This window comes from Silene latifolia, chromosome 5 (assembly GCF_048544455.1).
Source record: "Silene latifolia isolate original U9 population chromosome 5, ASM4854445v1, whole genome shotgun sequence".
Lineage (NCBI taxonomy): Eukaryota > Viridiplantae > Streptophyta > Magnoliopsida > Caryophyllales > Caryophyllaceae > Silene > Silene latifolia.
Window position 1 is genome coordinate 4,815,748 of NC_133530.1, and position 12,335 is coordinate 4,828,082.

Genomic DNA, 12,335 nt, shown 5'->3' on the forward strand with positions numbered 1-12,335 from the left:
TTTCCTATTATTTGATAAACTCTTAATCCTTGTTGGCTTGTTCTTGCTTGTTCTTTGTCTAGTTTTTTAGCCTTTCGATTTGCTAGTTTAGTGCTAGATTGTTACCACCTCTCAATTTTAGTTTGACTTAGCTAAGCTCGTGAATTAGAACAATTAGTAATCTTTTCAACTCCTTGTGGGATCGACCCTTAATAGTGTACAACGATAAAATCGTGCACTTGCGAGGTATAATTTGATAACCATCAAGTTTTTGGCGTCGTTGCCGGGGAGTTCGGCTAGATATTAATTGTTTTCGTTCTAGTTTAGACTAAGTCTTTTGTGTTACTAATCCTTCTTTTGAGTGTGTAGGACTTTTTGCATGAGTAGGAGAACTCGAAGAGGTCAACCGATTGATCCGATTGATCACGAGATTGAAGTTACCGCAAGAAGACTAAATTCACTACGTAGAAGAGGGCTTATAGAAACACCAATTTCCGATGAAAATTTAGTAGTTGAAGACTTTCAAGAAGGACCAAGTACCTTTGAAACTTTTGAGAATCCCTTTGCAAATCCGGGAGAAGAAGTGACAATGGCCGCGGTTCCTATGCGAGATAACTTGGCTCCGAAAAAGGTGGTGAATCCGAGTATTTCCAAGCCACCTATTCAAGCCAACAATTTTGATGTGAAAGCCACCTTGCTACAACTTGTCCAAGGGAATCAATTCGGAGGGGGAGCCACCGAAAACCCCAACGAGCACCTCAACGATTTCTTGGATAGTTGTGACATGTTCAAGGCCAACGGAGTGTCGGAGGATGCCTTACGCCTGGCTTTTCCCTTACTCCTTGAGGGGAAGTGCCAAGGAATGGCTTAAAAGTTGTGAACCCGACTCTCTTCGGACTTGGGATGATGTCTCTAAGGCTTTCCTAAACAAGTATTTCCCACCCCAACGAACCGCAAGAATCAAGAGTGAGCTTCAAGGCTTCACCCAAAAAGAAGATGAGATCCTTTATGAAGCATGAGAGAGATACAAGGGCCTCCAAAGGCTATGTCCTCACCACGGGATTGGGGATGATGAGCTCATCAACAATTTCTATGAAGGGTTGAACAATGAAATGAAGATGAACCTTGATTCCGGGTCGGGAAAGGGAGCATTGGATAAAATAGATCACAAGACGGTGAAAGAGCTCATTGAGGAGTTGGCTTCTCGTACCTTTCATTGGAACCATGATAGGCACAAGAGGAAAGGAAAGTCCACGGTTGAATCGGCCAATAATGTTGAAGTTAAAGGGTTGATTGAAGAGCTTAAGCAACAAGTTGCCTTGATGAGTTCAAGCAACACATCTAGCAATTCTTCTATGAGGAACCAAGTTTATAGTTGTGAGATTTGTGGAGACCAAGGACACCCACCCAATGAGTGTCCTTTGATGGTAGGAGATGGAAATTCCATGGAGCAAGTGAACGGGATATGAGAGTCTAGTCCGGCCAAGCAAGCATTTAACAACAACCAATATCAGCCCGGAATGAGAGCCCATCCAAACTTCTTTTATGGTTCTCAAAATGTCCAAAACCCAACCTTCCAACAAAAATCACAACAACCAAACTTTCAAGATCAAAAACAAAACACAACCTTCAACCAAGGTCCACCGGGTTTCCAAGGGAGATCCTTCCAACCAAGACAACAATTCCAACCGCTCAATCCACCAACCAACCCGCCTTTCCAACAAAATTTCCAACCTCTTCAACAATCCATGTAATACTACAGTTTTATGAGTCTCTGGGTACTCTATCGAGTAGGCCTTACTCTGTCGAGTAAGGGTGTTTTGCATTTTAAAATAGTTTCTGACCTGTAGGGTACTCTATCGAGTAGCCTTAGGTACTCGATAGAGTAGCCGGCACTCGATCGAGTAGGTCAGTTACTCGATCGAGTAGCCGGTTTACAGGGGATAATTTGTCGGGTTTTGTTAATAATGCGATTAAGTATATAATCACTTCCGTCACTTTTCTTTAAACACTTTTAAAACCTAATTACTTTCAAAAGAGAAATCAAACTACGTTCTTCGCATCAATTGTGTTTTTGAGCTCTGCTATTGACGGAATTTTAAGGAAATTAAGGTAATCTTTGTAAGTAGGTAGTTTTATATGGTGGAGTGGAGTGTCATTTTTTTCACGACACAACCTTTGCAGGTCCTGACAATTATCAACGAAGGCAAACACAGCCGCGGTCTCTTCTATTTTACATGCTTCAATCCAATCAAAGTCTTCTTTTCGTATTTGAGAAGGGTTGGTCAATAAATTTACTAGCCAAAGAGCATTTGCTTGTTTGGCATAGTCAAGGGCCGTGTTTCCTTTATCATCGCGTAAGTTGATTATCCACCAATATTTCTCAAGCAATCTTTTGCCGATGTTATTTTCTTGCTTATTGCTTTGAGGTGTTTTTTTGCGGCTGAGCCCTAGGGCCCTAGTAGTTTAGGACCTATTAGTGAATGATTCATATATATACGATTAAGTGTTACTGACAGAAGTGACACAATTTGTAATTTTTAACCAAAAAATTTTAATTGTCCTTATTATCCATCGTTTGTGAGTGATTGGAAAGGAAGTAATTAACAAGTACTACATCCGTCTCAACAAATTCTTTACGTTTTATTAAATATACCCCTCACAAGTGAAATGTAAAGAATCTGTTAAGATGGAAAGTAATTAGCAAGTACTACATCCGTCTCAACAAATGTAAATTATGGAATTTGGTAATGAAACAATATATAATTAGGGAAACAAGAACCCCATTACAACGAAATCATTGATGTGGAGGAAAAAAAAAACAAGGAAAAGTTTAGAAAAATTACACATAAGCTCGAATAAATATATAGTGGTTGTACATTGCTTATTATACAATTAGAGTTATAGTAGGATTTGCGCGAAAGTAGCAATTTACCCCCTTAACTTTATTCAATGGTAAAATTAGGCCCCTTAACTTTCAATTGTAACAATCAAGCCCCATAACTTTAACAAAAAGTGAAATTCAACCCCAATTTTTATTTTTTCACTTAAATTTCATCAAAAATTTATTTTATATTTATATTATTATACAACTAATAATACATAAAGTTACTAATTTTAACCTTCTTAATTTATACTCCCTCCTATTCTAGACAAACCTCCCTATTCATGGGGGGTACTAGAATTAAGGAGATAGATTAAAATAAGGTAAAATATTGTAGTGGGTTAGGTAATTGGAGAGAGAGAATGTATTGTGGGGTATTATTGTTGGTGGGTGATTAAAATAAGTATTGTTTTGGGGGTAAGTTGATTAAAATAAGTGTTGTTGTGGGGTGAGGTGGGGTATTGTTATGGGGTGAGGTGATTAAAATAAGTATAAAACTTTAGTAAATAAAGAAATGGGGAATGTATTGTTGGTGGGGTGATTAAAATAAGTCCCGACTTAAATCCCTCATAATTCATATTTGCGGGTTTTCGTCATTGAAATTAATTCGGGTTTTTAGAGGTTTGATTCATCAATATTGAGTCTCTGAAATTCATTCATTGATATATTTTCATCTGTTTATTATCATTGCCATCATTAGTTCGTCATTAATAACCTAATTAATTTGATTAGTTTGTTAATTTGTATCATTAATCCCGTAATCAACCTCTTTATTGATTTGTCCTAATTAATTTTATCCATGTTTTATTGTTTTTATGACCCAATCATATGTAAATAATTTGTTAAATCACTTCTATCCGAGTCAAATGTCCATAATCGATCCTTAAATCACCAATGAATATTAACAATTTGCAATTCCGCTTCACGACGGAATCGAACTCAGAAGGAGACGACGCGGCGTTTGCTGCGCCTCTTCCAAAGGACGCGGACTCATTTGCTTTGTTTCGGGTTGAGTTCTGTCTCTGAACTCCCGTTTCTGCCTTGACCTAGTTTATTAATTACGTATTAATTAACTATTATTCGTATTATCACTAATAATCCGTTCGTTAATTTGTTTATTCTTTCTTTTCTCAAATCGTCCGTTTCAAATGTATTTTCGACGTAAATCAATTAATTCGTTGTAATTATTGTAATTTTCAATTATTGTATTTGTATTGTATTTCTTTATTATTGTTTGTATGCTCTCACATGCAATTAACCTAAATCTCTACCTCGACATTAATGCATGTTAAATTACGTGTTCACCGACTTAGTTAATTCTCACATGCTAGGATTAATCTAATGGATGTTGCATAGCATGCATATAACCTTCAACATATCAAGTATAGACGATTTTCCCTAATCATTAGTAGAGGCCGCTATCGAGGCGGGCGGGATTAGGTGTTCGATCAAAAGAGCTTCCTAATACGTACCCTCACCCCTTACTCCAGATCTCTGTGAACATCCGTGTTCATTGGCATCCACGAGACTCATTCTAGACATAGAATGCTAAGAGTAACGAGTTCTTGGTGTTCATGTCACTACTTTGTGTCTTGACATGACGCGAAGTATTCGAACGGTTTCCAATTTTCCACAATAAATTGGTGGCGACTCCACAAATGCAAAAGCTTGCTCGCTTTCTACCCGAGCGACCCCCGTGGGCCCGCGTCCACAAGGTGCCCTCCCTTTCATTGGTTCTCCATTTCGGTCTCAACCTAGGTTAGCGATAGGTCCAATTTTTGGGTACCCGATTCCTGACCTAACCAACTTTCGTTGCTGGACAAGGGTCACAAACCAACATTACCCATAATTGACCAATTCATCATATCAATCCTCTAGCCTAGCTACCCTTACTAATCCTCCCCAACAACAATTTTTTAATGGGAATCAATTAAATAAACCACTCATGTTGGGGTTACATCGAGTCCTAACTGTTAAAGGAGGACTACTCAGTAATCATGTTGCTTAAAACTAAACAAATGATAAAGTTTGATACTTTAGCAATTGACATGTTATTAATTTGATTCCTATATCTAATCATGCAATTGGTGACTAAGATTATGATAATAAACTAATTAAACAAATATTACGATAGATTAATAGAAAAAGGAAGAGGCTTTGATAACAAGCTAAGTAAACTAAGAATTCAATTTTTATCAGACGAACTTATAACTCGCAAGCATGAAAAAACAAACAAGAGAGAGAATTACTCTATTCGAGCAACAAACAAGATAATTTCCAACAATTAAACTAATATGCAAAACTAAAATGAAAGACAAATGTAAACAAATGAACAAGAGAAGAAAAGTATACCAACTAGATTGCTAAAGTAAGAAACTTGTATTGATTAGAAAAGTGAATCACTTCAATCTTCTTACAACCTAAAACTAGATCTAAAACTAGGCTAATTTTAGAGAGAAATTAAAGGTTGATTATGAAATGATTAAGGAAAGATTAACAAAGTTCAAAACTTGGAAATGAAAAACTAGATCTAGGGTTTTGTGTCCTAAACATTACAAAGTGAGGGTATATATAGTGTTTGCAAAACAAATAGAGGTGAACCGAAAGAAAAAAATAGGCGAAATGAATCGTCCCGGTGGGACGACATTTGTCCCGACTGGTGCAGATGGTCTGTCCCGGTGGGACGAGGTTAGGGACGGCTTCCAGCTCTTGCCTCTGGTTGCCCTTCTTCCATATGGCTATAGGGACGACTCTACTTGCTTCATAACTTCTCCTTAAGGGTCAAGGAGTCTTGAGAGCTCATCCAAAGGGTCTTCAAGTGAGCCGAGACCGCTCCTAAGCTAGGATTCTGCACTCAAGTCCTTGCTCCATCCAAATGGCTCCAAAATGCATGAATTCCGTCTCATTTTACCTTGTTCACATACAAAGCTTTGTCTAAAGCCAAATGAACTAAAGGGAAGCAATTTGTACCAAAAATCGCTCTAAAAAGCGAAAATGACATGTGATAAGGCATTATATAAGTGGTAAAACATCACAAAATAGTCACATATCAGTCTCAAATCAGATTACTATCCACTTCGTAAACCAATGACTTATTCCTCCGATTTCCAATTGATTTTTAGAAAAAACACCATTGAGCATACTAAAGTCGACTATCTCTCCAATATTATACTAAGAGAGAAATCAGAAAAAAAAAAAAAAAAAAAAAAAAATCAACTAACTTCTTGAGAAACACATCAAACAAAACAGGAAGAAAAAAAAGGAGGGATTCCAAATTTCACGGAATTCTTTTTTCTTCTTTGGCTGGATGTGGCCAGTGATTTTACTAGTGATCGAACCATGTTTATCCTGTGTCAATTTAATTGTTATTCAACTATTCCCTATATTTGTTCATATCACCTTAATTAACTTATCATTGGATAATGAAACGCCTCCATTACAACAGAATCAGTATGCTTTTTTATGCTTTTTTATGAATTAGGAATAGTATTATAGCAATCTTATTATATAGAAGATCTTATCACGTCAAGAAATTTTATCCTCGTAACTCCCATTAGAATAATAGCATCCGAATGATATGTCGTTCACCCATACAAAATACTTCGTACAAACACAAATACAAAGAAACATAAACCCCCTATACAGTGTTTTTTTTTTGGTCTCACGATGCGCGCACATAGTCGCATTACAATAAAAGGAAGGGGATTCGAACCTGGGACCTATTATCCATAATACCTCCGTCTTAACTACTAAACTAAGACATCTTCCATCTCCCCCTATACAGTGTAACATGTACATAGATAGTCATTGAGAGAAGTAATCAAATCAATACAGATTACTGCATCTTCTCTAGCACGGACCGTTTAAATTTTACGCAAGGTATACATATCGTTTTCCATTCAAGATGCACCAGCCTTCCCTGAAAATAGTAAATCCAATTAAAACGATATTATCATGGTCATCGCTGTAACTCTACGATTATGTGATGAAAAATAACAAAAATGGTCATGTAACATTATATTATTTTCTTACCTCTTCAAGCAACCGCGTTTGATCTTGCTTTTCTGTATTTGCTGCAGGAACTAACTTGGCAATCACCTTATGCAAAATGGTTCGATTTGCTGAGATTCCGATGATTGAACACATGACAAAGATAATTATGGCTGCCCATAAAGAACTGTCTGCTATTACAGTGTAGACGGCGGTCATAAATGCTAACAAGGTGCCATATAAGGATTGCATTAGTAAGAACACACTTCGATCGACCAATAACCTAGCCATGTCTCGTTCTGAAACCATAGACCAAATCAAGCAGAATAGGACCAGCATAGAAGTGCACATTGCGTATACATCTGCCAATAAAAATACTAAGAAACTTGGTTTCTTAGCAAGAAGCGCATCCCCAGTATCACCTTTAAGACCACCCGGTAGAGTGAATGCTGTAGCAAAAGTAATTGTTGCTAAAAGCGCAGCAACAACGGAGAGGGTGTTTCTAATTTGCTCCAAATTGGCCCCTTCTTGAATATACGAAGTTTTCAGATCTGGATTTACTTTAATTAGTTTGCACATTTTGTCCTGCAAGTTGTTTCAAACACTGGCCGTCATTTCTTTTCAAAGTTTTGCGAGTAATCACAGAAATGAAGTTGTTTAAACATACCCATTCGTCATTTTTCTTACAAAGCTTTGCGAGTAAGTCCATAGGAGTGGTGCCATGATAGTCTTGGATGGTCTTCTTGACCTCATCATCAAGTAGAAGTGCCTTAACGAAATCTATATCCTCCCTCTCCAGTGCACGGTGTAACGGAGTTGCACCATCATGATCTGTCATGTTCTTAAGCTCGGTGATCGCTGGATTTTTAAGAAAGTTAAGGTAATCTTTATAAGACGGTAATTTGATGTGATGTAAAGGGCTATCATTTTTTAGGCGACAAGCCCATTGAAGGTCTTCGCATGTTTCGACAAAGGCAATAACAGCGACGTTCTCTTCTCTTTTACAAGCTCCGGTAAAATCGAAGTCTTCTTTATGGATAAGAGAAGGTTTGGTCAATAAATTTACTAGCCAACGAACATTTGCTAGTTTGGCATAGTCGAGTGCTGTCTTTCCATGTTCATCACGCATGTTAATCATCCACCAATACTTTTCTAGCAACATTGTGCCAGTTTTCTCTGCGTTCATGATAAAATTAATTAGAAAATGTTAGGTTTCGTGTTGACGATGACAAGTCCTTCCATCTAATGTGTGCATCGATCCTAGTTCTGATCTTTCTTCATAAGGTTTCAAACAAAAATGATTATATTGAAATATGAATTCCATATTGATTATTTTTCCGCTGCAATTTATCTTAGTTTGTAATTCTGTTCAAAAAACACAGCAGTTCAACATACTGTGACTATCAGTTTCGTTCTATAGCCATTTTATGTTTTCCGCTAAGATAAACAAGTAACAGTCAAACTTATTGTTTCATTAAACATTTAGTTGCTCCAATCTCATCTAGCTGATACAACTTTATCGTTAATAAGGATTAATTGATGAAAACACAATTTAATGTTGTACTCTTTAAAACTTAACACCTTATGAAAAGTTTTTTAAAACTTAATACCTTAATGTGTACTTTATTTAGAAAGACGAAAAAGAGGAGATGAATTACCACTTAAATTCAACAACGGGCCTGAGCCGCACCCAACGTTCCACATGTAAGGGTTGTCCACATTGATAAAAGAGGAGAAGATTTACCACTTTGTAAGTCAATAGCATACTCCCTCTATTGCCAATTGGTTTTAGAGTGGAACTCTCTTAGGTCTGCATTGTAGACTTTTTCTCCCCCGTTTAGGTACGGCTTAGGCCCGTTGTTGAATTTAACAAGTTACTTTAATCAATAAATTTTAAGTTAAAATTTTAAAAAGGTACCTAATTTGTCCTTTCCCCTCTCAGCTACCTAAAATCCATACTCTTCATAGATTTAATCCAATCATCTATTATTTTTTCAACTAATTAACAATTCTCAATCAACCATTTAAAATAAATAAAAGAAACGTACCTGGACAGGAGGATAAACTATGAAGAACAGTAGTCCCATCATTGCGACGAAGCATGTAAAAATGCAGCTCGACAATTCTCATAATCTCATCGACAACTAGTTCGAAGCCAGAGTTGACAGCAAGAAAGAAGGGACTTTCGCCCTTATTGTTACAAATCATACACAAGCCAGGATAGGTTGACAGAGTCTCTAGTGCAAGTTCTTGTGTTGACGTTTTTTGCAAGGCGGAATGCAAGGTGGAATTTCCATCTTTGTCTAAACAGCCACCATATTTTTCCCACAACAGCCTCACTACTTTCTCTGTTTACAGATGTTAAGACTTAATCATCTAGTGAATCCAACATTTTTTGGGCTGATAAAACGTCAGCTAACATGACTGGGTCATGGTACATATTATGCACGAATCGGGTTTAGGCTTTATTTGGTTATATTATATGAAAATTTAATTGATTACAGGAAAGGTAACAGAGAGTGCAATGGTAGTAGTAATAAGAAAACTACCCGAAAAATAAATTCAAAATTAAAAGTTAGCCCCATTCCTTTCACTAAGTTCTTCCCACTTTCCTTTAAAATGTTGAAAAATGTAATGTCTATCTATATATGATAAAAATTATAGTCAACAACACACATTAAAATACTACTCCGTAAAAGTTATGATCAAATTTAATGTCTAAATGTACACATTTTCAAGCCACTTTATCATTAAGTTGGCTTCGTTTTCATGATATTCGTTAATTGCTATATATTTTTTGTATTTTAAATTAAAATTATTGAAATCTACAGCTAATAAAATAAGTACAAATCATGATTAATGATAAAATTGGTACATTTATTATGTAAATAGGTACAAAATTATTATGTTACGATCAACAACAAAAGGGGTACGGAATACAAATAAAAGGGTACGAAATATTGGTTTCCCAATAACTTAGTGAGAGACCGTCTCTCCCAAGTTTTAGTGCCATATTAAAAACTCCTGAAGTCAATATCCATATCCAAACCAAATATTTTGGATATTCAATATTCGGATATTCAAACTAATCGGATCGAATGCGGATATCCAGGATACCCATATTTTGGAATTTACTTTAAATTAAGTTTGAAATACGATCATGTTCATCATCTTACATGATAGAGTTTTTTTAGTAGTCTTACTCAAATGTTCTTGACATAAAATTTAAGTATCACTTACATATTTCTCTAATATTTGTAACTTATACTATGACGTTGTTTGGTAAACGACATATTGGTCATTTTTAGCATATTCAAGGGTCTTAGACTCTTAGCATGTTTGAGTAATCAATATAATAATTTTAGTGTTGGGTAAACAGCATATTTGGGGTCAATATGTTGCTTACCTTGTCATATTGGTTAACATATTGTAAAATAGAAAATGTTTCTCCATTTTACAAACAAAACTGACAATCTACTAATCGTAATCTGCCAATTACCAAACACTCAAATTAATTCTGCTAATTATAATATGCTAGCCAACCTTCTGATAAAATCTATCATTTATAATCTATTTTTTCAATCTGCTTATACTGAAATTAATTCGTTGTTTACCAAACAGGACCTTATTTGTAGGTTTACTTCACCGTGGTCTAACATTTATAAATGATTTTTCATCGATAACCCATTTTAAGACGAGTATAATTGTCTTAATCTTAAGACGTGTTGGGTGATATGAATAAGATAAAAGTAGGTAACTTACTTGATATACGTGGTTTGTAGGCTGATAGCCTATCACGTACTCCCGAGGCAAGGCCGTCTATAAGGGGGTTCAACCCGTTCATTTGAACAGGGCCCCCGAATATGTCCTAGACGGCCTCGAGGATTTACCCAGTGCACACCAAAAATACCGGCTGCGGATCCCTCGTCAACACACAAAAAAAAAAAAAAAAAAAAAGAATAGTAGTGACCTGTGCAATTAGTAGCAAGACTAACAAGCAACGAGAGATCTGAGGAGCCGACAATAGAAGTGAAAGGGAGGGAAGACATCAAGATGTTCTCAGCAACAATATTCATACCCTTTTTGAGCGCATAATATAGCGGGGTGTTACCATCTTTATCAGGAATGGTGCAGCTCACTAGTTCGGAATCCATCAACAATATCTCCATCGCACATTCCTCATTATCCTTGTTATATTTCCCCAAAGCGAGGTTCAACGGCGTCTCATTATTAGTAGTTAACGCTAACCACGGCTTGAGATGATCCTCGTCATCATCCCACGACAATGATTCGTACATTTCTCTAATACACTTGACGGCCGAGATGTCGGTACTTAAAGCTGCTCCGTGAAGCAGAGTATACAAATCTGACGTTAGGGTCTGGACGAGGAGTTGTTTTAGGATATTTTTAGGCAGAATATTCATAGCTTCTTTCATAAACTCAAACTTGCCTTCACCTGCAGCTATGTGGAGGATGGACCTTCCCACGTCGTTTTGAGCGATGAAGTATTCGGGAGGTTGTACGGCGACTGCTTCTCTTAGAAACCCTACATCTCCACCCCAAGCCGCTGTCTCCAACTGCCGATCCATCTCTATTCGATCTTCTTTTTCAAAATGGTGATTGATTTTTTGTCAACTCTAATTTGTTTCACACTCGTAAGTCCTACATCTCCTGCAGTCTGCACTATATGAAGTACTCTCTCCGTCCCGGTCATTTGTTATCCTTTTGTTTTGGTACAAAGACCAAGAAAAGAGGAGAGAGTCAATTACTAAATGACATGTGGATCAAATTGAGTGTGAATGAGCAAATTGTTCATCAAATGCATTCCTAAAATAGAAAGGACAACAAATGACTGACACACCCAAAATGAAAAAAGACAATAAATGACCGGGACAGAGTGAGTATTATTTTCTTTTATTGTTTTAAATATTATTTTAACACTATTACTCGTCTACCTAAGCCATTTTTTTAATATCTGGTCGTACCTCATAAAAATTTGTCTTATAGGCTTGGATGGTAAACGATTTGTTCAAGGTATGAGCTGGACACTGGCCGAGCCAATTTTCAAGTCAATGGGGACAAAAAATTTCAACCTAAACGTAGGGGTAATATTAAAATGTAAGCTCGAAAAATAAGATTTTTCACACTAGTGGGACGGACGAAATTTTGTTTTAACATTATCGTGACTACTCACATGTTAGGTCTCCCTTCTTTCACATTACAGAAAAAGAGAAGTGTAATCTAGTTTATAAATTAATGAACTACTCTTTCTATTACCAATTGATTTGAGATACAACCTTCTTCGACTTATAAAGTAGATCATCTCTCCTTTTTTACGGGCGCAGTCCAGGCCCATGTACGATCTAAGAACTACTAGGCTACTAGTTGTCTACCTAATCAATTTTTTAATTTCTAGTCGTAATAAAATATTGCCTACTATGTTTGGTTAACAGATTATTTGTCGTCAGTCGTCACTATGTAT

At 36.4% G+C, this 12,335-nt stretch overlaps 1 protein-coding gene and 1 non-coding gene across 2 annotated transcripts; both read right to left on the reverse strand.

Moving 5' to 3' along the window:
- Window positions 1–935: 935 nt before the first annotated feature.
- On the reverse strand, window positions 936–1,042 carry LOC141658078 (small nucleolar RNA R71). Its single transcript, XR_012548987.1, has one exon. It is a non-coding gene; the product is annotated as a small nucleolar RNA R71 (small nucleolar RNA).
- Window positions 1,043–6,649: 5,607 nt separating this feature from the next.
- On the reverse strand, window positions 6,650–8,661 carry LOC141655821 (uncharacterized). The gene is made up of 3 exons (XM_074462858.1): window positions 7,521–8,661; window positions 6,896–7,438; window positions 6,650–6,782 (listed from the first exon to the last, which is right to left on the reverse strand). The coding sequence occupies exons 1-3, from the start codon at window positions 8,037–8,039 to the stop codon at window positions 6,699–6,701; spliced, it is 1,146 nt and encodes a 381-aa protein (XP_074318959.1). The 5' UTR covers window positions 8,040–8,661; the 3' UTR covers window positions 6,650–6,698.
- Window positions 8,662–12,335: the final 3,674 nt, after the last annotated feature.

Bases quoted from the DNA above. Each gene is read 5' to 3' on its own strand.
- LOC141655821 (XM_074462858.1), bottom strand. From the start codon at position 8,039: ATGAACGCAGAGAAAACTGGCACAATGTTGCTAGAAAAGTATTGGTGG. The intron at 7,439-7,520 runs GTATGTTTAAAC...AACAACTTGCAG, and splicing joins GTAAGAAAAATGACGAATGG to GACAAAATGTGCAAACTAAT. The intron at 6,783-6,895 runs GTAAGAAAATAA...TACTATTTTCAG, and splicing joins AAACGCGGTTGCTTGAAGAG to GGAAGGCTGGTGCATCTTGA.